The sequence below is a fragment of the Diaporthe amygdali genome (genome assembly GCF_026229845.1).
Source record: "Diaporthe amygdali strain CAA958 chromosome Unknown NODE_1_length_4327563_cov_65_473760, whole genome shotgun sequence".
In the NCBI taxonomy this organism is placed as follows: domain Eukaryota; kingdom Fungi; phylum Ascomycota; class Sordariomycetes; order Diaporthales; family Diaporthaceae; genus Diaporthe; species Diaporthe amygdali.
In genome coordinates this window covers 1,683,701-1,707,659 of record NW_026517021.1, presented here as the reverse complement: position 1 = coordinate 1,707,659, position 23,959 = coordinate 1,683,701, and the positions used below count along the sequence as shown (strand labels likewise).

The 23,959-nt window shown below is 53.2% G+C and overlaps 6 protein-coding genes across 6 annotated transcripts; 1 reads left to right on the top strand and 5 right to left on the bottom strand.

Moving 5' to 3' along the window:
* Positions 1-4,299: 4,299 nt before the first annotated feature.
* Positions 4,300-5,553, top strand: J7T55_006096 (o-methyltransferase family 2; the record flags this gene model as incomplete). The annotated part of the gene is made up of 2 exons (XM_053140546.1): positions 4,300-5,134; positions 5,249-5,553. 2 exons carry the CDS (start codon positions 4,300-4,302, stop codon positions 5,551-5,553), a joined length of 1,140 nt encoding a protein of 379 aa, XP_053000864.1.
* Positions 5,554-6,511: 958 nt separating this feature from the next.
* On the bottom strand, positions 6,512-8,916 carry J7T55_006095 (uncharacterized protein; the record flags this gene model as incomplete). Its single annotated transcript, XM_053140535.1, has 2 exons — positions 6,512-8,581; positions 8,638-8,916. 2 exons carry the CDS (start codon positions 8,914-8,916, stop codon positions 6,512-6,514), a joined length of 2,349 nt encoding a protein of 782 aa, XP_053000863.1.
* A 6,251-nt stretch (positions 8,917-15,167) lies between these two features.
* J7T55_006094 (uncharacterized protein) lies at positions 15,168-15,809 on the bottom strand (the record flags this gene model as incomplete). Its single annotated transcript, XM_053140524.1, has 3 exons — positions 15,168-15,332; positions 15,446-15,631; positions 15,780-15,809. 3 exons carry the CDS (start codon positions 15,807-15,809, stop codon positions 15,168-15,170), a joined length of 381 nt encoding a protein of 126 aa, XP_053000862.1.
* Positions 15,810-16,232: 423 nt separating this feature from the next.
* J7T55_006093 (het domain protein) lies at positions 16,233-17,423 on the bottom strand (the record flags this gene model as incomplete). The annotated part of the gene is made up of 1 exon (XM_053140513.1): positions 16,233-17,423. One exon carries the CDS (start codon positions 17,421-17,423, stop codon positions 16,233-16,235), a length of 1,191 nt encoding a protein of 396 aa, XP_053000861.1.
* A 66-nt stretch (positions 17,424-17,489) lies between these two features.
* J7T55_006092 (uncharacterized protein) lies at positions 17,490-18,479 on the bottom strand (the record flags this gene model as incomplete). The annotated part of the gene is made up of 1 exon (XM_053140502.1): positions 17,490-18,479. The coding sequence occupies one exon, from the start codon at positions 18,477-18,479 to the stop codon at positions 17,490-17,492; it is 990 nt and encodes a 329-aa protein (XP_053000860.1).
* A 1,604-nt stretch (positions 18,480-20,083) lies between these two features.
* J7T55_006091 (uncharacterized protein) lies at positions 20,084-23,746 on the bottom strand (the record flags this gene model as incomplete). The annotated part of the gene is made up of 1 exon (XM_053140490.1): positions 20,084-23,746. One exon carries the CDS (start codon positions 23,744-23,746, stop codon positions 20,084-20,086), a length of 3,663 nt encoding a protein of 1,220 aa, XP_053000859.1.
* Between the last annotated feature and the right edge of the window lie 213 nt (positions 23,747-23,959).

The window sequence follows — 23,959 nt, the reverse complement described above, 5'->3', positions numbered from 1 at the left end:
AGGCCCGGAAGCCGTTTGCGATGTCAAGCCGACGCCGCCATCACGAGAAATGCACTAGAAGAAGTTCGGCGATGATCACTGGCTCCGAGGTGCGGAAAAGCTTGTGGCGCCCAGCGAAACCGATACGCAAGGGCATCCGAACTCTTCGATAAAAAAGACAGGAGACAATGAAAATATATCGCTCTTGCGGCTGGGCAAGAGATCCAATGGGCAGGTAACAGGCTATACAAGAGAAGCTAACCGAGTCAAGCTTGTCAAGAATGTTGATCGGCGTCTTAGGAAGGGGGAAAACGTGCGCTTGCACATTTCAGATCCCCAGCCGTGCCCGCCGGTGCGAAGTTTTAGGGCCGTGATTATCAAATGACTTCACCTTGACAGAAAGAGAAACAACTATATCATTGGCAAAAGATAGAGGGATACATCGTTTTCAGGAGGAAACTAAGGATCAGAACTCTGAGAAATCGCGGCGTCCCAGGCTGGGAGCATTTGGTCACACACCCGTGGATCTCAACAGTGCTACTGGTCTCCAAGTAAGGCGGCCGTGCCTCCGAGAGTTTAACGGGGTCAATCCAGGACATGTTCATGCAAAAGAGAGTGGGCAAGAGGATAAGGCGACATGGGATGGAGAAGAGACTCTCTGCATGGCCTGTTTTATCGATAATGGTGCGCGTTGGTGAAGAAAGCATATAAATTAGTACCACCGAGTAAGTGTTTCCAGCAAAGCTTGGCCGAGGAAGGTGAGACGACACAATCAGGTGTTAGCCACGCACCGACCCTCGTCCCACGTTTGAGTCGCGCAGCAGAGGTTATTTGAGCCGCAGTGACTAGCAGATGTGATATGTGCGTATGATGGACGGCCGAGCCCTTACGGCGGAATACGACGCTGTATGATTCGAAGCAAGCTAGCATTACACGCGGTCCGAAGTGCCACGCAGCAACCCCCCGACCACTTCACGGAGGACAAGCAGTTTTGTGAGAAAATAGACCGCATGAAATGCAGACAAAATGCAATGTGAAGCAAGGAGGAATGCCCATTTTGAGGAGTTCGGAGCTGCGGGTCTAGACCATTACAGTCGTCATCTAAGGCAAGCTGAATGATCGGTGATTGATCCACATATAGCACCAGGCCGCCCAGTTTCAAAAGCAAGCATTTTTTTTAAATCTTATGAACTTAGACAGGTTCCGAAACCGAATGGAAAGTTTAGATAGGGAACATTACTTTAATAGAAGGATGTGGCCGTATATTTGAAGGTGGAAAGCATCAATTCATTGTCGTTCTGCCCCGGATGGTGGGGATCTGTCATCCACACGGGAATCCCGGCAGACAAGGTTTGTTTCAAGGCAAGTACCGAGATGGTGTCCGTCAAAATTGAGGGCTGAAACGGCTGCTGGTGAAAGTTTGGACCTAATGCAGCAAGGGCTGCCAGTGCGCTGAGCTTAAGTAGAGCCTCAACGTTGTTTCAAGTAGCGAGATAGACGAGCACGAGGTGGTCATCACCACCTAATAAGGTTCATATCGAGCCTATTCTTGTCACTTCTGAATAGCTTCGGGGTCTGATAACTTGAACACTTACCATGATAGCATCTAGTCACTGCTTTAAAGACAAGTATCTGACCAAGGGAGCTGACCGTGGAGGCGAATTGCACATTTTGTATATCATACAGCTTGAGTCTGGTCAGTTGGCAATAACTTCGACGAAGTAAGTAGGGAAGAGAGCAGCCGTAAGCTTTTGGCACTATCAAAGAAATCCTGTCGATCTCATCAATAAACGCATTTGTTCTGAGACATACTTGAAGATGCGACGTGTGTCTATCCTAGCCGGATAATTGCAGATGGGGGGGGGGGGGAGGTTACACAACTGAACACATTGGAGGTTTGTGCCACACACGCCATACATGTAGTCGATGTTAAATTGTAAATAATGAGATTGCTTCCTCGGTTGCCGATGAACTATTACGCAAAGGTAGAACACACAATTGACAGTGCGAAAACAATTACTTGATGTTTAATTTTGCTCTTGATTTATCTGCCGAAAGTCGATCTAGCGATAGCTTCGGCTCTTCTCACCTGCAGGTGGAACATCCCAGTCTCCATCTCACTAGCCACCAAAGAAAGGATCCGTCGCACTTTTTGCAGCAGTCTCGATTGTACTCCCGGGTTGTGAGCACGTTCCTGGCATTTCTGCTTGTTGGGGTGAAAATTCTTGGTGAAGAGCTTTAGCGAAGGTTGTTGGCTTGTTTGGATATGGGTGGGCTTAATAAGATTGGCTTCTTCAGGTTTTGTTTGTTCAGTTGCGTCTTCAAGTTGATTGAGGGTGGAATCTGAGTGGTGCTGAGTGGTTCTCTTCTTCTTGACGTTGCTGTGAAAACGCAATGGTGTTGTACTTGATGGTTTTGATGTACTTAGTAGAATGAAGCCAGGCTCCGAGAGGAAGCGTCTCTTTGTACTCGTTTTCTGAGTCGCCAGTTTTTCTCTCTTCTACTGATCATGAGTCCATCATAGACTCATTTCCAGCTCGGAATCGATGTGTTCGTACGAATCTTTTCTTGTCACGTCCTTGGCTAAGACGGGAAATGCACCTAGCTAGTATCAGCGAACATGTGTGGCCAAGACGAATGTCCCAGACTCGCTTGAAATCCAAGCGAATGTGGTATCAAGTCCATGTCACTAGCTGATCCACGTGTATCACTTAGATATTCAAGACTGCCAGCAAGAACTTGAGCATTCAGGAATATCTGTTAGGCAGTCCTTGGAATAGTGAAATCGCAAGTGATGAAGACACTGATTAATGCAGTCATTAGTAATTCATACATCCCCAGACAGTGATAATTAATAGCCGTGTGAGGTCTTGGATGGCATCCAGAGCCGTCACTGCGTTCTATTGGTGATCTTATGTCGATGCCATGTTGCATCTTCTTGACTTTACGGCAGTTGAGGCTCCCACAGGCAGCGATATTGATACTCACTGACCATGTTAAGTTTTCGCCAATATGCTCTCACCACAAGCAAGGCTCAAAGGCCCATGACGGAGAATCATACCGTTTCTTTGATAGGGATCGTGCAATTGGCAACCTCCTTATTCGTGTGTACTCGCCGAAACTTCCAAAATGGTCGGCCAGTCTCGTAACCTACAAATGTGCAGGCCTAAGTCGTTTAGGTACGCGCTCGCACCGTCTTTTAGATGCATCATCTCTCATGGTCAGAAGGTATGATACAAATAAGCTGACTGGAATATATTTGACCGGCAATATGACCGCCAAAGGTGCACCCCGCCCCCCTGTCGCAACGACCGCGAGAGAATCGAGGCTTTGCAGAATAGGTTCCCGGATAATTCGAATTTTGACTACCCTTGAATGTACCTCAAGCCCGATCGCTCTTGCTCAGGCTTCTGGGACCGACAAACTAGACCTTCTACATCTAGGATCAGAGGAAGACTTTGAGAAGCAGGCCGAGAAGCAAGATCGAAAGGCCAATCTGAGAAAAGGTTTCATTGGCTAATCTATTTAATTTAGAAGACAGAACGGGAATACTTTGCGTACAAGGCATCAAACTTGCCGAGGCCCCCACCGCCCGGGTCATCTGTTCTCGCTGGAAGGAGACAACGATACAAGTCTGGCAGGACACAGGAGTATATACTCTTCGCACCATAGTGTTTGATACTTTCCACCAACATTGATCCAAATTTGACGAGAGATGACCTCTATGAATACCTCATTGCCTGTATTCAACAACATGCTCGCTGTCAGCCTCGCGCCCGAGTTTCTTGGCATTGTCAGCCTGCACCGAAGCCGCATGACAGCCGAGCAGTCACGACTGTCAGCCCAGCATCCGAAGGTGTCAGCAACTTCAATAATTTTTGAGACCGCGCTAGAGACCCCGTAGCCGCTATATCACATCGCAAATGCGCAGCGGAGGCAAATTGCAAAGGGCAGGACGTGAACACAACGGAACAAAATTCCCGGGGGTCGAGCCTGGACCTGGCTGTTCACCTACGCACCAAACCTATAGTCCAGCAGGCGATCCTTCTCTGAATCTCGCCTCTTAACGTCATCACTCTGGCTGCAAAGTCTCGGGTTTCGTGATTTCTTGGCAATGGCGAAGTTATCGTCACAGGGCGAGGAGGGCTGAAGCACAGGCAGACACTCGATCAGAGCGGCGAAAAGAATTTGATTCATAAGTGAGGGTGCATTCACAGCTCTGTCACGACGGAAACACACTCACCATAACGCCTCTGCAACTTCACTAAGAAGCATCTTCAACACAGCCAGCCCCCAGCCCAGCATCCATCCATATCAATAATGGGATCCGTAGCCGCCGACCCGCCGACCGCGCCCGAGGGCAAGGCCGCCGTGCCGGAAGCCGTCAAGCGCGCGGTGGAGGCCAAGGTGTACGGGTACATGTACTCGTTCATCGAGATGGGCGTGGTGAAGCTCTTCATCGAGCACAAGGTGTTCGCGGCGCTGCCGGCCGACGGGTCCGCCATCACCCTGGCCGACCTGGCGGCCCGGACGGGCGGCGAGTACAACATGCTGGAGCGCTTCGCCAACTTCCTGGTGGCGTGCGACGTGCTGGCCGCCGGCAAGGAAGGGGCGCGCTCCGTCGCCCACGGCAGGACGTCGCGCTTCTTCCTCGACGAGGGCGTCAGCCTCATGTTCAGCCACCTCTTCGAGAACTGCCTGCTGCCCGTGGCGCACTGGCCCGAGTACTTTGGCACCCACGGGCTGGCGGAGCCCAAGAAGGCCAACGTCACCCCCTGGGGCCTGTCGTGGGGACACCCGGACAAGACCAACTACGAGGTCTTCGCGCTGTTCCCCGAGAAGGCCCTGCCGTTCAATGCCTCCATGAAGGTCGGCGTCGCCGACATGCCCATCACCGGCATGTACGACTTCAGGTGGATCGGCCAATACGCCGTCGAGGCCGAGGACAAGGGCCGGACGCTTCTGGTGGACGTCGGCGGTGGCATGGGCCAGGCGCTCAAGGCCATCCTCGCCGAGAACGCTGACATCCCCGCTGAGCGCTGCGCGCTGCAGGACCGGCCCGAGACGATTGAGGAGGTTGAGAAGGAGGCGGACCCCGCCCTGGCGAAGGTCCAGAAGTTTGGCGCCAGTTTCCACGGGGAGGAACCCGTCAAGGGTAAGTCATTCAATCTCAACCCCTTCCCGGCCGACCCAGGCCCGTTTTCCCGGTGACTGTAGAGATGGAAGAGATATTCGGAGGCATATACTGACAACTCCTCTTCCACCACAGGCGCACTCGTCTACCACATCCGCCGCGTGCTCAACGACTGGCCCGACAAGGACGTCATCAACGTCCTGAGCCAGATCAGCGCCGCCGCGGCGCCGGACTCGCGCGTGCTGATCTCGGAGCAGATCATCACGGAGGCGCCGTCGCAGATGATGGGCGCCGTGGATTTGTTCTTCATGAACTTTGGCGGCAAGAGGCGCAGCGAGCGCCACTACGGCGAGCTGGCCGCGCAGGCCGGGCTCAGGCTCTCCTCCTTCTCCAGGCACGGGACCTCCGACTCGGCTGTCATCGAGCTGGTGGTCGCTTAGGTGGCCAACTGGGTTGAGGCGGCAGGAATGCGGGCACTGGTGTTGAGGCGTTATACCATTACCTAGCAGGCGCAGCTTGATGTGCCGGACAATAAATTTTGTGTTTGAATACTTCGATGCCCCTGAGAACTGTAAATGTGCCCTCATTATACTGCCCTCGCCAAGATCACAAGCTGCCTCTCTTCTTCTGTTGATGTCGGCGGGCTCTTCCGAGATAACGGCAGTGACAGCCGCCGGTACAATCACGCTCGAGGAAGATATGCACATAGGAACTAGGCGGAAGAAGTTGCTCGATAAATCCCAGACATACACGTCCGGATTCAAATGCATTTGTGGGGTATCTAGGGCTTCTTAACAAAGCCCTATCAAGCAAATAAAGGTATCATAATGTCCAGTCCCATACTCAAAAATGCATCCTGCTCATGTCGCTTGAGCACCACAATCAAGCCCGAGACTCCTAATAACCTTGTGCGATGCCTCAACGAGTGTCCAATGGCACATCCAGTCCGCAGACCGTTACCCTTGCTACTGTGTACTTTGCGTACACAGCAAGCGGGGGTGATGCAAGCAGAACCCATCTTTTGTGCTTTTCGCCCGATTAAACCGAAAGAAAACGCCGAATTCAATGCAGGACCTCGCCTCTCTTTCTCTACCCTGCCTGCTCGCAACGTGTGTTGATTGTCTAGTACAGGGACGAGGCGCATCCATCCTCACATGACCTTGGCAGCCACGCGCCTCGTCAGAACGTATCCCTCAAGAGGAACTCGGTGAAAGCGAGAGCAGAAAGGATCTTGTTCCGAAAATAAATCACACAACGGACGCCAAACGCAAAAACAAACACAGAAGCCCAGAAAATAGCAATGAAATAAACATAATTCGTGACCATACATTTTCGTAGCGAAGAGAGTAGGAAAGGTCGAGAAAGCTGACGGTCAGAGACCGCGCGATCTCTTTAACTTCAGCAGCCATCACCCGCACTGGGGAAACATAAGGCGAAGTCGAATTCTCCGAGGTCTTGCGACGGCTGGCTCAACGTCAGGTTGGTTTGCTGGCTTGATGGTTGGGAGTAGTGTTGCGAGTCCATGAAACTGTTGTACGCCGTCAAGGTGGCTGTTGAAGAAGAGACATTTGGGCTATGGTAAGCATTGTGGTCGATAGGCAGTGCTTGGTTAAATGAAACATTCGGGTTGAAGTCGAAGTTAGCAGAGCCTATAGGTGGCATCATCATTGTGTCAAGCTGCTGCACCGGTGACGTAGCGTAGAGGTCTTGCATGGTCTGGTAGACCTCGGTGTTGTCGATTGGCAAGTTGCCACCCATTCCGCAGAAAGTGGCGTTGTCGATTAGGCCGGGCTGCAGATGGTTGTAGGCAGCTGAGTGGGGGCCATCCATGTACTCCATATCTGGGTTCTGCATGTCGTCCTCATCCTGCACCGTGTTGACGTCCAGAGCATCCTGGTCATCCATCGATACACTCTTCTCCTCCATCCAGACTTTGAGGTCTTTCATAGGTGGCCAGTCACCACCCCCTTTCCCGCCTCGCTTTTCGGCAGCCTCGGTGTCGTTCCCATTCTTCGCACCTCCCTTGACCCTGGGGGGCTTTTTGCAGAAATGGGCACGTCTAAGATGAGCAGCAGCATTGTAATAGGCTCCATACTGCTTCCCACCTCTGCAGTGCTTGCACTTGTCGAGGGGAGTCACCGGCTGGTAGTCGCTCTTGAGCCCCCTGGCAGTCGGGTCGACACAAACGTACTTCTTGACAACACTTCCGTGCTTGGCCTCGGTATGGCGACGGAGCTCGTGCTCACCACGGAAACCGTCTGGATACTCGTCGCACTGCCGGCACTTGACTTTAGGGTGCTTGGGTCGCTCGTACTTGGCCTTGGTGACGGCAACTTTTCCATCCTTTCCAGATTTTGAGCCCGATTGTGAATCGGGTTCCGTCTCATTAGGGTCGGAGGCTGGCTTGGGAGCCAGAAGGACATTAGCCGCCGCAATTTGCCGATGCAATGAATCCTTGGCTCGCACGCGCTGGGAAAAGGTAGACTTTGCGCTACTTGCCGAGATGGATCGCATCATAGGCTCAGACTGCTCGGCTGCGTCCATCTGTTGTCCCAATGCTGGGCTGCTCAGAGACTGAGCTGATGCGGATGTGTCGCAAGTCTTTGACCTCTGCATTGGGATGGCCAACATTTGTGAGGAAGGATTTGAATTTGCCATGGACCCCCTGCTGTCGACAGAGATAGATCGGCCCATGTTCTCCGAATAGGCTGCAAGTGCAGAAGAAACATCGCCAAGATTGCTCCCCATGCCAACTTGCAGAAGGTCATCATCCGGTGCACGGCGTTTGTTCGAGGCAAACTGCTGTCCAGCGGTCCCAAAGCTGCCATATTCGGGACTTGGCAGCCCATCATTCGTAGATGATTGAGAATTCAACCTCATCATCTGTATTTGGCCCGAAACCGACTGGTTGGCGGTGCTGTTGGATCTTGTCATGGCGGTTTCGATAGTAGGACCCGAGGTCAAAGACCCACACTGGGACGTAGGGAAACTTTGTGGCTGGAATGAAGGGTAAGCACCTGGGGCGGACAGTGGCTGCCCATAAGGTGAGAATGTCATGTCAGTCGGGATAAGTTGAGGGGCGGCCATAGGTGCTTCTAAGCCTCCTTGCTGCCTCAAAAGCCAACTAGCGGGGTCCTCCATCACAGTCGCCAATTCAGACTTGCGTGGTTGAGACGACATTGGGTTGCCCATCGAGTGTGCCAACACGTAGTTATTTGCAGGCTGCTGTTGCTCGGGCTCATGAAGGAAGTTGTCCATCATGTCCATTTTCGAGGCTTGCTGGGCTTGCTGGGCTTGCAGGGGTGAAATGGGCTTCACCCTGCCACCACCGGCAAAGGGGTTTTGCGCAGCGGAACTCGACTTGGAGCGCACCATGCTGGCAGTTGGACTCGTCATCGATTGCTGCTGTTGAGGATGAGTTGTCTTGGTGCGTTTCATGGGATGTGCCGGATTGTTTTGATATTGGACCTAGATGTCATGTTAGAAACTGGCCCAATTGGGCAGGCCTGTGGGACCGCTCTTACCGAGGGCTGAGACCCGGTGTGGACCGTGAGGTCCCCATGGCGAGGTGTGGCGTAAAGCCTGGCATCTTGTGGAGCAGATGTGGGCGAGGACGAGAGCTGCAAATTGCTTTGCGAGGCAGACAGAAAGTCGGGATTGTGGACGCCCGTTGCAATCGACTGCTGTTGCCGTGCGAAAGCAAGCTTTGCCCGAAGCTGCTTTGCCTCGTGCTCCTTCGATTCCAATTCTCTCTCCCAGCGCAAAAGTTCCTCCCTCGGATTATCGAAAGGCGCCTGACTCATCGTAGTAAGGTCGGCGGCGCTGCCAATTAAAAAAAAACGGCGAAGCTGAAGGTTGAGATGCAGCGGAGCGCAAGAGCGAGGATAGGGCGGAGGAGTGAAGTGCCGGAACGGTGGGCAGCAGCCTTACAATTTGTGGGAGCTGGGATGAAGGCTGTCTTGAGTCCTCACTAGACGGCCTCACTGGGAAAAGCAGCGAGATGACGATGGGGTACGGGGTGATCGACGGTCAGTAGAGTTCGAAGCAAACAGAGGAACAGTTCTCGAGGCCTTGGACGGGCCGGGGAGCGATTGTTTATGAAAGCCACTTGCGCGCTGAGGCTTGATGAAGGTACAACCATACGTCGTACATGACCAGATTGCGGGCTTGGTTTTGTAATTCCCGCGCAGGCCATGCATCCTGGGGGGTGTGTGGGTAAATGACGATTGGCCCAGGGTGGGGATTTTGATGGTGTGGGAGAATCGGGGCCCAGGATCAGGCCGATGTGGTGGGGTGCCAGTGTTGTCAATGCTGGCCCCTACAGCTCCAACCCGTAGCGGCTACTAGTGGTTGCAGTCTGGCAGTCCAAGCAGCCCAGGCAAGCTCTATGAGAGGCTGGCTGGCAGCCAATATAACATTGTGCATTATACGACCAGGACTGGGGGTGTTGAGTTCTGGGTGTTGGATGCAGTAAGATGCGTGTCTCCGTGCAAATCCCAAGACAGACTAGACCGGACGGATGGTCTAGTCGAAGGCACATGAAGACGACACACCATGTGTGCATGTCGCTGTTGCTCTACTTTCCTTAGGCCAGGCCCAAGTGCCTCCCTCCTGCGCAGTGGAAAAGGGCCCGTTTCGAGATCCTCGAGAGCGGCCCAGACACGTCACTTCCCGTCGGTTTGTTCCGAGCGGCGCCTTTGCCGCATGACGTTCAAAGATTGTTTGAATTGCTTTGGCTGTGCTGCTTGGTGAGTATGGTGATGTGTGCCCATCCGTCTCAGAAGCAGGCCGTCAATTCATGCCTGAGAGCCGAGCCCACGCAGCCCAGCCAGCAGGCCCAGACCTGCCCGCCGTCATTGCAGCGCAGTACCGTACCGTACCCGTACGTTGCAGGTGCAGGTGCAGGTGCGGGTGTGGATGCGGGTGCAAGAGCAGTATTGTCGTTTACACCGTCACTGCCAATAGGGCATTATCTGGCAGGGCGTATTCGGTCTGGGTCTTGGTCGCAAGCGACAAGCGAAGCGGTCGGTCAGACGGCTTGGGGTGCCCCGTCTGTGTGTATGGTTGTGTGGTGCAGGCAAAACGACTGGCTCGAGCTTGACGACGGTGTCGCCTGCTGTGGCACACACCACACCGACGAGCAACCAGTGGTGCAGGCCTAGGGAATGCAGGTCAGAGTTCCAGCACCCTTTGAATGGGCCGCGTGGGGCCCCGATTTGTCGAGGGAGGGTGTGCATGGTCTGACAGTGCTGACGGTTGGACACGGCGCTGCAGGGTGACTGCTGGAAGTGCGTGCAGCAGTGCATGTTGCCCGGAATGGGAAGGGCATCCCATCCCATCTCGATTGCTCAGTCGCAATCCTCCCCACAGCCATCCAGACTATTCAATATCCGCCCGTGTGTGTGTGCTCAACCGTCAATCCGCAGCAGGCTGTGATGAGGGTGGGTGCTCTGTTACTTTTCGGCCAAGCTACTGTGGCATCTACATGGACTATCACCTCGGGACCCCATTGCTGGATGCCGAGGACTTGGGGCATGACACTGTGAGATGGACCGTCATGCCAGTGGATTTTCATGTAATTGTTTCTTCCCTCCCCCTTTCGAATGGAGTTTGATCAGGTGTCGCGTCGACAAAACCGTTTTCGTTGAAGTGACGTTGGTAAGGTTAGACTCGAAGTATATTTTGGCCGAGTCGGGGGATGTGCCTGACGACAATGAAACCATCTCATCTGGGACTTGAGCTAGAGGGGTTAGATGATTCGAGATGGGCAACGTTTCCCCGTCGGGGCAAGCCATGGCATCGGAGAATTAGACCAGCCAAAAAAGGATGCGAGTGGGGTGGAGGGAGCGTAGTGCAGTGGCAGGCAGAGGCACAGGCATACTGTAGTGTAGGCAATGAATGACACTGGCCGGTGGCAGGACGATGGGGTAGTGTATGTGGGTTGTCGATGCGTTGGCAAGCGCCGCGTTGACAGGACGAGCACAGGATCACCTGGACAGGTTGTGATGGGCCAAGGTGTTGCTGGTGCTGGGTGTCGCTTGCGCGTGTGCCATTCTGACCGTGTACTTCCTGGACTGGATGTACCGTACCGCGTAAGACAGGAAATTGGAAATTGGACGCAAGAAGTGTAAAAAATCGAAATGGGCAAAGATCAGGCTGGCAGCTGGCAGCTGGCTGTGACAGATGTGCTGCGATGCCACACGACGCTATGGCAAGGTGGTGAGCGTTGGTCTAGATGATAACTGAGGTAGGGTAGGTAGGGCGCCGCATTTGCGATGCGATGCGATGCGCTGCGCTGCACTGCACTGCACTGCACTTTGATGGCAGCTGGGCACGAAGGCAGGAGGAGGATGGCAGGAAGGCGAGGCCTGTTCTCACGCCTGCCGTGGCTTGTGAGTACCTACCACGCCTACCTAGGTACTGTACCCTGGGGGTGCCTGGGTACCTGGATACCTAATATTTAGACACCTGATTGTAAGTGCAAGGATGTGTGGACTAAGTCCGCATGGTGGCTTACCTAACGCACCACCGTCCCCCAACCCGCCAGCCCAACAGCGCCCAACCCTGCCAACCTTGCACGTCGCAACCTGACCGACGAGTCTTTTGGTCTCTTCCTTCGTCGAGTCTCGAGTCTCAACTTTCTTGCTCCTGCAGACGTCACCGCCTGCATGTATGTGCTGGGTTTGTTGGGGCTCAATTCCTCTCGACAATCAACTGTAAACGCCAGATGCGCCCGCTGACCGAGCGTCGACACGGTAAAAGACATCGGGTCCATCTACTTGTCCTATCTATCCATCTACTGTGTTACTCAGCTATTGTGTAGATATGTATGCACTTTCGACAGGGACGTTCCAGCGTTCGTCCAGAAGAAAAGGAGCCAAGCCACAAGCCGACCGGATGTGCTTGGCTGCGTCGTATCCCGGCTGATTGGCTGGCAGCCTCTCGACAAAGTGAGGCGGCCAGCCCTGCCTCGCCTGAATGGCCAGGAACTTCAGACAGCCAACGATCCATCCCCACTACCACCATACAACTACACGGTCTACATGCACCATATGTACACACCAGCCAGACAGACAGCCAGAGAGACAGCCAAACAGACATCACCCAGAGAGGCCAGAGAGGCCAGACAGGCCAGACAGGCCAGACCAACGCACCCTGCGCACATGGACTACAGTTCCGTATTCCTTCGATGCAAGGTGCACTAGCGGAACGGGTCTTTGGGGCGGCATGACACGACGTGCAAGGATGTCCACAACCAGAAACAGAACCCAAAATTCTCCATCACGATCTTCGCTCCCCCAGATCTCGACACCGAGTTTCAGTCACGATGCACCCATCAATTGGCCTCCATCGGCCGACCTCGGCTCCGTCCTCCTGCATGACGACTTCTGTATGTCGGGTCTCTCGGTACCGTCCTCGCCATGCCTATGCGGCTCAACCAAGATAGCACTTCTTCGTCATCTGCTTGGCTGTCTGGCCAGCCTGCGCGACCCAACACGAGTCTTGCCGAACGTCGTGCTCTGTTGGCATTGGCGGGTCGGGACTGTCGAAATTAAAATTGATGCTCAGCAAAAAGAGCCTGTGATCGCCGCTCCATCGGAGCCTGGTCGAGCGCTACCCCCCACGGAATCTACCCGTCACGCCCCCATACTTCAGTACGACAGCTTGTACTGGCGCATATTGCCCTGCAGATCATGTGTGACCGCCGTGTAACTGGCCACGGGCTGCCATCACCGCCATCGCTCCCTCTCATCCACTTCCAAGTTTCCTCCGTCCACCGTCCACCGTCAGGCCGGGTCTGCCTGCTCCCTTCGGCTTTGACCGCCTGTCTCCACGCCCCGGCTGGGCCCACAAGTCCGGGATAGCGTGCGCCTATTTTCGGCTACCCGCTTCGCCGGTCGTCGCGACCACTGCCGTCATTAACGCCTGCACTCACCAGGTTCCTTTCCGACCGCGAGTCAGCGACTCAGCAACTCAGTACGTCAGATGTTTGCTACACAGCACATCTCGTCCATTGAGTTTGCCGCTAGCTCACCGACTGAGGAGCTGCTCCAGATGTCACCACCCTGACTCATCCTCGGGAAGATCACGAGCTTCAGTCATTCTCCCGATGGGCCAGACCACCAGCGGAGAATTCTGTTTGCAGAGCGCCCACAGGGCCAACCCTGACAGCCTCAGTGCAATTCTTGGGAGTTGATATCGATTGGTTCTGTGAGCGATCCAGATAACGGGAATAGCAAACGCCCACCAGTCTCTCGCCTGCCCACGCGTCACCTTTGTAACACGCCTTCTGCCCGCGGTGAAGCCGTGTAACCGCCGGCCAGGGTGCGTCGCGGCCACGCACGTCATACTGTTTCCGTCACCCAATTTGGTTCAATATGGACAAACCCGCGCTCTGATGGCACTGTGTTGGCAACTGAGGATTCTCGAAATCAAGTCGCCGAGCACCTGTCCGATACCTCGCATCGAGCAGGTTTGATATTGACCCATAAGCATGAAGACTGAGGTCGTCTTCCAGAATTGTCCTGCTTGCGGCGACTATTTCTTTGTCTAAGAAAATGCTCTTAAGTTTTGCTTTTCACAGTTCACTGTTCGGTGGCATAGTAAGGCACCAAATGTGACTTGTCAGGGCAGCATGGCTGAGGGAACCAGTTGAGAGACAGGCTAAAAATTGTTCAGCAGCATGTGGATCCAGCATGCCTTCCAATCCAAAAACTTCGTAGCATCAACAACTCTAGCTTTGATCATTTCACGGGGCGCAGTAGATCTAAGCACTTCCAGGGCGAAGTGTCTTGCCCGATTTCAACGCCAGCATAATCAGAACTGCAATTTGTTTCTACTGTCGACTCGATGAATTTTGGCCTCTGACCGAGACATGGGTCATCGTCCCCTTTCATCTCGAATCAGGTACTAACGGCTGTTGAGGTCTAAATTCGGTTGCGCTAACATTGAGATGAAATTAGAGAGCAACTAAGTCTCAACGTCGAACTAATACTAGTTCTACGCTGATGGAAGCGGGCTAGATTAGATTACCTCCACCCTGGTTGATCCGCTCAGGAGTTTTTGCGCGAGGAAACTTCCGTCGGAAGCTGCACTTCATTGTAGTTGGCACGGGCGGGTGGTCATGGAATTGGACGTAGTGACATTACAATCAAAACCATCTTGATCATGCTTGTAATTCTTTGTCGGCTGTGGCGGCTCCTTTTGTGTTACCAATGGAGTGGCTACGGGCGACGTATCAATGCTGTTACAGGATGTATGAAAGTTAGTTCAAGACAACCTGAAAGAGCACCCCTAGTTCACAGAATTTATTGACGATAATTGTGGAGGATTCGGGCCAGTGGGAAGTCATCCCCCCGTTACTTGCAGACCACAGGTACACAGGAAAAGGCAAAAAGGCAAAAATTCTCCGGTGCATGAAAGATTCGAAACACCTTATATACTGCATATTTGGTACGACTCCGGAATTAGGAGATCGCCGGGCGAGATGGACTACACGATGTTCACATTGATGAGAGTGACGTGGACTTTAGGGCCGTGAGACTGTAAAGTAGAGGCCGCGGAAGACCGGGTCTTTGCTTTTTCCCTGCACAGCTTTACTTTTCCAAAGGTTCCGTGTCACCGGATCCCAAGTACCCAGTCACCCATGTGCATGATCAGCGGAGCAGAATTTGACGGATATTGCTTCTGAGCATAGGCCTAAGAGGTACTTGTAAAATGGAACCTTGAGACCTTCGCCACCAGCTTCAGCGCACCGGCTTGGATTGGGATCATAGATCGTGCCGGAAAGTCTAATCAATTTACTGAAGAGAGCTAAGTGCCTGTCTTTGCAGTTATGGTCGCATGGACATCACTCTTATGTGGTTTCCCTGTTGGCAAGTCTGCCGTCCGGCACAAACTAAATCACTGCAGACTCATATTGTGTAGAGAAGGAGGGAGAACGTAGTTGAAAGTTTCAGGCTTCAATCTTGGTTTATTACGAGAAAAATGCTGCTTTTATTCGAATGAGGAACCGGCCGCACACTCTATATACTTTTACCAACGACTCAATATTCTAAACATCCATCTCGAGGTCTGATGGCTCTGTAGAATCTGGGGGCGTCAAAACACTCGTTTGCCATTCACTGTCTGAGTCATCTCGTAGAGGACCAGACTTCCTGGTCGAGCGTCGTGCCTTGCGGCCGTCCTTGTCTCTCATCAGAGCCGACCAAGCGACACACTGCAGGATCGAGAGTTAGCAACTGCTCACATGAGATCTTCAGAATCCACTGCCTCCCCTTGTGATAAAAATTTCTTACAAAACAGGGGATACAGCGAATGATTATTACTTACAGATTCGCATATTCGCTTCTCGATTCTGCTGCCATTCTTGTTCTCACGCTTCTCCATCTCTACCTTCCCGCAACAACCCAGGACACGTTGAGCCTCTTCGCAGATAGACTTAGAGTATGTATAGGGGTAGATTCTGAGGCAGCCATCGGGCACGTCTGCCGCTGCATATGAGCAAGTCGAGTCGCACTGCGTTATATATTAGTGAGCCTCCCAGAACTTTGAACAAGATTGAAGAGGGCCTGATCCGAAGTGACAGGCTGGATGGCAAAATGATGTAGATTACGAGGCAGGGGACAAATTTGGAGAATGAGTGAGGAGTTTGAAGGGTTCTTACAAGAGCTACGTCCACGATGATGACACACATTGTGTATGTATTGAGATTGAAGCCGAAATCTGTTTTTCTTTAGATCAGACAGCTAGGTAGTTCCCAAGCCCTGATGCAACGATATTTAATACTCAGAGAAGTCCATGTTGAGAAATATTCTAGGCTCTTTGATGTTTCATCTATGCCTTTCGTGTCAACAATGCCTCTGTCCGTTGACAAAGGCCTTTTGTTTTGCTTCTTTAGTTCCCAACGCCTCTCTTCAGCCCTCGTTCCCATCTCTGTAATCTTGAGCCTCTGTCTCACTGAAAAAGGCTTATCGACATACACATGACCACCAGCGGACTTGATGGCTTCGCTTCATGATTATTGTGTGGACCTTTCGACCTAAAAGCCTTGCTTAAGACAGATTTGAGAACTTGAAGCGGTGACCGGGCTTTGGGATACATTGAATTAATATGATGATTAACTAATGATAATCCACTGCTTCCCTTTGAGCAATCTTGGATCCCCCTTGACCCAATGGTGAAGCTCCAGCACATACCCATCCTCTCTTCGGACATGTCCGCCTTCGATGTCTCCCGAAATCTTGATGGCCACAGTATCCGGGGTCTTTTCATCAACGTGTCGACAGAGCATCACGTGAGTGCCGCTCATTCTATCCCCTCTAAATCCATCCTTGTGTGTGGTCGTCCCGCCAACTCGGGCAACAAGTCCCGGCGTGTCTGGGAACCGGATCGTGCCACGTACGAGCCGACAAGCCATGCCGTGAATATTCAGGAAATCCACGTTTTCGCATTTGTAATCTTCCCATTCGAATGCCGCCCCCAAAACAATTACTCCTTGTTTCGAGAATGAGAGCTTCGGCCTGCGAATAAAGGCGGCTAGCCTTTCCACATTCTTGAATGGTCCATAGCCAGGGCCGCATTTGGGTAGCCAGCTCATACCGGGGAGCTCATTGATTGTCGACGAGGCAAGCTGGCGTTCGGTGATCATCCCCGCCTTCTGCAGCTTCTCCAGCATAGTAAGCCAGCTGATGCCGTACTTGACATCGATCTTGTCTCCTCCTTCACATATGCCGAGGACTCCGTAAACATAGTCTTCCTCCTTTGTTGCGTCCCTATCCGTTATCATGGTTAAGGCCTCCTCAAAAGGCATGGTAATCCCACCAACCGATTGCAATTCCTCGTATTGTTGCTCGCCTCCGAAGACAGTCCTTATAATCGTAAATCGCAGGGATCCGTCGGGATCTTCCTGCACTCTAAATTGTCGAGGATAAACAACTGTAGCAGCTCTCGCGTCCCAACGGTAGGACCCAAATCCACCTATCCATTCGATGTTCCCAGTGGCGGTGTCGCCGGTGTATTGTTCAGCGAAGGTCTCGACGTACGCGACCAGCTCGGAAATGAAATCACCGTCGATGAGCTGATCCTGCACGGCATAGACAAGCTGTCGAGACAACAATGCCTCCTGGAGAGTCCAGACTCTTGCGGCCCATTTGCAGCGGATGAGCGACTGCAGCCCTGCCGAGTTCTGAAGTACCTGCTGGTATGCAGAGAGGATTGCGCCATGATGTTGCGGCAAGCATCGGAACGGCTCAGCGTCCGGCCCTGCCAGGACCACGCAACCACTGGCTCCCATGTAATACTCCCGCATTCGTCCAATCTCGTGGGCTTTGTCGGCGTCGTCGTGCTGGCGTATGCACCATCTGTCAACCCAAAACTATCGGACCGAGAGTCTCCGGGATAGCTCCTTGAGCTTCGCCTTCAGCGCGTCGTTGTTGTTCTCGGGCCATTCTTCCCAGCAGTATGACAAGGCCAGGTAGTGTTCGGGCCGAGTTCCGTATTTGGTCATTCCTTCGTGGGCGTCATAAAGCCTGGTAGGCAGAGCGTTGGCTTTTCTGTGCTGGCACTGGAGCACCGCGCTCTGAGTCGCGCAGAGAACATTCCCGTGCCAGGAGTCGTGGAGGGCTAACTGGGGATTGTTTCTTCCATTCTTGATAATGTACCCCACACCACCATGCATAGAATCCAGCAACATGTTTGTCCTGATCTCTGGTGTTGGGACTGCAGGCCTTGTCTCGCCGGTCTCGAGGACGACACATCGATTGTGAACAGGGTCGTTTCGACAAATGGCAACTGGGCAAATGTCGGTAATGCCCTCCACTGCGTTTGCACAGAGAATTTGCCTCGCTGGCCAATATGCTGCTAGCTTGTACACTTCCTCGCTGACACCTGTATGAGACGCCTCTTTGCAGAGGGACGCTGGTACTGGGCACAACAGCACAAGAGAGTCTCGGACCGCTTGCTCTCCGGCTTCAAACAGTTCAGCCGCTGTAAGACCGGGAATAATTTCCAAGATATCGTGGGACTTGGAAGTTTGGTGTGGGAAGACGCAGCTGTAACGTCTCTGAGGCGTGTACTGGATGTGGTAGTCTTTGAGACGGAGGGCGGCTTTTGTTGTCTTCCCTTCCGCGATCCATTGCAGAACCTCAAGCTCTTGAAGGTTGCACTGCAGTTTCCCGTGATTCTGCTTCAGCTCACATGTCCACTCCATCCCGGCCAACCGGAAGTGTATATTAATTCTCTGGCCACTCTCGCTTTCTAGCAGGTCCAGCTCGCATTCATCCCAGGACAAGCCGCAGGGGCGACATCCTGGTAGTGTTCGGGTTGAGTTTGAAAGCCGACAGAAAGGTTTGGTAGTATCGTCCATGTTCGTATATGGCAGTGGTCGATGATTGTTCTCAATCCGTGCGATTCTTAAGTTGTTATGACTTAGTGATATCGCATTGAAAGATGTGGACCTTTTTTGGTGAGATTATGATCAATTATATATCACAAACCTGTAAGAGGGCAGGAATGAAGAAATAAGTAGCTCTGAAGCTACTACTGGAGAGATGCATTGTTGTGGCCCTATCCTGAAGTCCAGCCTGCGGGTCAGACAACAAGCCTGGCACAGCTGGCGCCCGAGAACACAGCCTGGACCCATAATTCCTGATGATAGTTCACAGGCGCAACAACTCAGCGATAATCAGGCAGCAATGATCTCCTCCTGCCATACAATAGAGCAGATCCAGAAGGCCTTTGGCTGGGGAGACAGCGCCCCAATTCGTATAGTTTGTAACAACACTGCCATGGTCCCACACCCACACATGGCTGTGACTTATGAGATAAAAACAGGGCGCCGCTGCGGAGTCTTTCGCCAGCCCGATCCACCTACAACCGGAATTCACCGTGTGCGGTCTGGCTACTGGCTTCCACCGGCGGCCTCAAGATGAGTATGGTGCCGTACATCGTGGTTTTGACCCAGGACCTCACTCCCGTGCTCAAATTGGGCTCAAAAGTCTCAGCAGCATCAGTATAGCCACGCATTTTCGAGACTCTGTCGAAGAGGGGGGAGGGGGCTTATTTGCTCCCGCACGTCTCAAGTGCTCACATAACAAAAAATTGGAGGAAATGGACTGGAAGATGCTCTTGCTTCGACTGAACCCGATCGTTGAGATAAGTGGCAATCTTGAAATCGACAATCGTGTTATGAGGTTGTGGTCTTATGAAAGTCTTGGAAGTCATGTATTCTTGTCGGGAATTTGAACTTAGCACATGTCGCCCGGGAGATCGGGAACAGCGACAATGGGTGGTTTTTCTAGCAGTTCCGTTGAAGCAGATTCGTGACGTCCAAGGATACTTCTGGACTACAATATTAAGAGCCGTGAGCGAGTTTGAGGTGCGTTTTCTAATAGGTAAGCCCCTGAAGACAAACGCACCTGGAACTAGTTGTATTAATAGGCCTGAAATACCTTTATACTGCTTCTTTTATACCTTATCTATTATTAAGATACAATAAATTGGGGTAACTTATAGCAGCCAAGCTGCTAGATATTATAAAAATCAGTCCTGTGACAGTGGTGACTGGAAATTGTCCCCTGAAAAATAATGATATATCATAGTTCATGTCCACGGGACTCCCACAGAACTCCCGTCAGCGCCTGGGCCGTTGGTGAGTGCTGGAGGAAAACGAGTGGGGCCAGGATAAGATTCGGACTAGAAGCAAGTCACAGCAGGCTTCCATTACAAGAGCGACATGGATTGACAGGGCCTTTCAATTTGCCAGGTATCTTCGTGCGTCTCATCGCACCCCTTCCCTCCAAGAGTACCTATAATTATATCCAATCCCCGCTAAGAACAGTGTCCTTTTCTGTATAGCCGTAGCATAATTCTCTCTATAGTGAAAAAAATAAAGCGTAATAACACTTCCATTATCGTGATCCAAAAGCATGCCTTCCAACAGCTCACAGCAGTACCGGCCGCAGAGCAGGGCTATATGCTTCCAGCACTGACAACTTCCCTCCTGAGTACCTCGATCTCGCCGCTGTCAGCCGTCCGCCTCCGCTCCATCACCCACCGCGTCTCTCCGCTTTCCCTATCTTCGTCCATTGAGTACGAGATGCTCTCGGCGGAGCTCTTGTGGCGATGGCCGAGGCGCTTCGAAGGGGACGAGACCGTCGTGTTTGGCGGTGGGGGTGGGGGTGATTCAAGGGGTGCTGGGGGCGGAGGCGCGGCAACATCGACTGAGGTGACGGCAGTGTCAATTTTGGCATTGGCATCGTATGCGTCCTTATTCGCTTGGGCGTGATCTACCGTTGGGCTCTTGGTTGACAGCCCGGGGCTAGAGGCTTCCTCTTCATCTTCAATTACGGGTGGACATTGTGGCCCAGGGGAGGGTTGTGGTAGAGGAGGTGGCGGAGGCGAGAAGAGCGGTTGCGGTGGTGCGTTATTCGGCAACGATAATCCCATTGTCAATGTTGGGCTTCCCGCGCCGCTAGCAGCATCAGAGTTGCTCCATAGCGAGAACGCAGAATTTTTCCTCACATGCGTGCCGCCAGCAAGACCTAGGTGGGAGTTTGGCCTCCCCGTTTCCCATGGTGCTGGGCTCGACGTACCCTCGAACCTGTCACCAGGTGGTGCTCGTTCTGACCGCGGACTTCCTTCCCGTGACGAGTTGAGACTGACCTGGCTGCCTCCCCATGCCTTGCTGCGCAAGCGCAGAAGTTCTGCAAGGCTCATCTTGCCATCGTCAGTCATCATGGCCAGCTGTGCCAGACCGGGGCTCTGAAGGGAATTTCGCCCTTCCGAGGCCCCCATTGGGAGCCCGAGGCTCATGATCGAGTTGCGATTCGAGTATTCAGATCGTTCTGTGATCGGGGTTAGGTTCGGCTCGCGGCTAACCACACGACCGCTGGTGGTACGACCGATGCCTGACGGGCCGAAGTAACCACCGTAAACGTTGTCAGCTGTCAGTGACATGCCGTTGGATTTTGACGTCCCGTGGTGACCTTGTGGAATAGGTGCAGAGTAGAAGCCAAATTCCTGGCCGTAGAATCCATCCGAATCGTATGCCAGTGCTTCTGCATTTGCTTCCGCAATAAAGTCGTCGTCAAATTCGAATTCATCGTCGAAATTGTCATCGAAGCCGCCTCCAAAGCCATCGTCATATTCGGCATAATCGTCGTACTCGTCCTGGGCACCATCGTCGACTATCTGCCCGCCACTGTTTGGTTGTGAACCTGTAGTGGGCGATGTGATCGTGACATCAGGGTCAGCTGGCGGCGGTGGTGGAGGTGGAGATGGAGACGGAGATGGAGGTGATTCTAGCTGCTCTTCCCATTTGAATTTCCAACCAGATGCGGCAGCTTTGTGAGCAGCTTCGGCCAGAGCTGCCTGGTAAGCGACGACGTTGCCCTCTGACGGCATTTGCGATGAAGTTACTGTGGCATTATCCTGTTGAGAGGAGAGTTCTTTGGCCTTCTCCGTCATCGACGGCATGGGCTGTAGGCCCAAGCTGACCGATGTGTGGGCTGTCGAACCAGACATTCCAGATGCTGACGCAATATCGGATTCACGTTTCCTCACTTCCTGCTCTTGGACCGCCCTCGAGGCCTGAGCTTGAGCGAACGCACCTGGTATTGGACGTCCAAATTCGTCCGTGTCGTTGATGTCAAAGATAGACTCGTCAAAAGCCGACGCCTGTATCTCATCCGCCTCCATTCGCAATTCTTCCAACAAGCCCTCATCGAAGTACAGTTCTTTGTCTTCTGTACTTCCAAGGTCTGCGCCATCGTCAACAGGCTGATATCGTCTTTCCTGGAAGACGGTGGGGTCGTATTGTGTTTTGCGAGGAGCCGACGTTACCTGAATGCCGAGACCGTCAGCACCAGCTAAGTCTTCCTCTTGATCTACAGGAGTCTCCGTGTTTGCCAATGGTGATGTCGCAGATTGCGGGTCTGGTGTTGTATCCTTGGTCATGGCATATCCGATTGCCTTGCCGCTTGCGTCTCGAGGAGTGGCTAGCAGAGCTGCGGCGGCAGGGCTTGCCAAGGATGACTGCGGATTGGACCTCTGAAATACGAAGCCAGCAAAATTCTCTTGGTCGTTGTCGGGGTCATCCTCAGTATCTACTATTTCGTCACCGACTACCGGAACGTCCTCCTCGAAAAATGCGTCGTCGTCGAGGAAGTCGTCATCGCCCACCATGGGAATATCCTCTTCGAACCCGTCCTCGGCCATGGCAGCATCATAATCGAATGTGTCATCATCGAAATCGTCGAATCTCGAGTCTCTGTGGCCTGATTCCATGTTGTTTGCTTTTCTCTCCAACTCTTTCTGCCTGTGCCGCTCTTCGAGCGCCTTTTCTGCTCTCGCCGCTCCCATCATATCGAAACTGAAGCGAGAGGAGGTACTCTTCATATGTTTTGGCAGGGCTAGCGCAACTCCATCCTTGATAGAGCCATCAGAAAGCGAGATATGCCGGGATTTGTTGGTCCTGGTCGAAGGATTTGCCTTGCTTATCGAGCCGTTGTTAGTCGCGGCACTGGGGCCTGAGCCAGATGCAGAACGCTTAGGTTCAACATCATCGCTTGAGGAGGGCTCAGGCTCCTCTGGGAGCGGTTTGTCGTCCAAGGAGACACGCTTGTGCTCAGTTGCTGACTTCTTGGATGACTCTTTCGAGAGCTCATGTGGTCTTTGCGACTCCGTGTCTGATGTCCCTGGCTGAGTCTTCTCCGATACAGCGCTGCTACTCTTACCAGTCGGACTGCGTAATGGAAGGTCAGGAGCAACATTAGATGATGCGCCCTGAGGGCCGCTCCAGACCTCAGCTCCCGGCACTGTAGGTTTTCTGGTAGGCACCACTCGCTTCCTCGGAGCACTGAAGTCGTGGACTCTTGTGCCTCTGATGCGAGGGTCATAAGTTGTCTCGGCAGGATTCTGGGGAAGCGGCAACGGGCGAAGGTCAGGAGCATTCTGTGAAGCTTTGCGGCGCATCAAGAGGCCGGACATGGGATTCTTCAGAAACGGCAGCCCTTTCTTGCCCTTTTGTGAGTCCGAGACAGATTGCGATGCGGCGAGAGTGGCAGGCTCGGAGGTGAGTCTGGTGCCAGATGGCCTCTTGCCCGTTGCGCCGGCATTGTTGTACAGTTCGGTTGGGGCGACGAAAGATGAGCGGGATCTGAGCTCCTTGATAGGGACTGGAGGCGGGTGGGCGGAAGGTAGGTTGGTATTTATAGGCGGTGGGAGCGGCTTGGATCGTGTGTTTTGCTGGCCTGCTGGTGCCTGACGGACAACTGCTGAGGAGTCTTCACGCTTCGCCCCGAAGGCGCGACGGTAATTCTCGAGGGCAAGCCCGCCCATAAAGCCGGATTCGCTGGTAGACTGCGGTGATTTGACAGGAGGGGACGGGGAGTCCTTTAATGACTGCTCTGAAGGCTTCCTGTTGGGCGTGGGGTCGGGGTCTGTTCGAGGACCGGCGGGGAGAATGGGAGGGGTGTTGGCGGCATTGGTGGACCTTGGGAGGAAGTCTGTTCGATTCGAGATGTCCTGGACCGAGTGAGGCTGCTCGGCATGGTCCAGGGGGCTCAATTGATCGGGCACAGGCGAGGAAGGGTTGGACGGGCCGCGTCGATGAATTCGGAAATGGGACAGCATGTCGGCGGCTCCAGCTTACGCTTTCGATGCGTGTGGAGTGACTATCGGAAAGCGAGGGAAGGGTTGGCTTGGATCGAGGCCAGAGCAGCAGAGGCCGTAGCCCTGAGCCTGGATCAGGGCCAGCGAGCTGTCAAGGCAAGGTCCAGATGCGACTGCGTTGTTGTGAAGGGGCTGTTCGCTATTAACGCGACCATTGCTTCGAGCAGGGCGCTT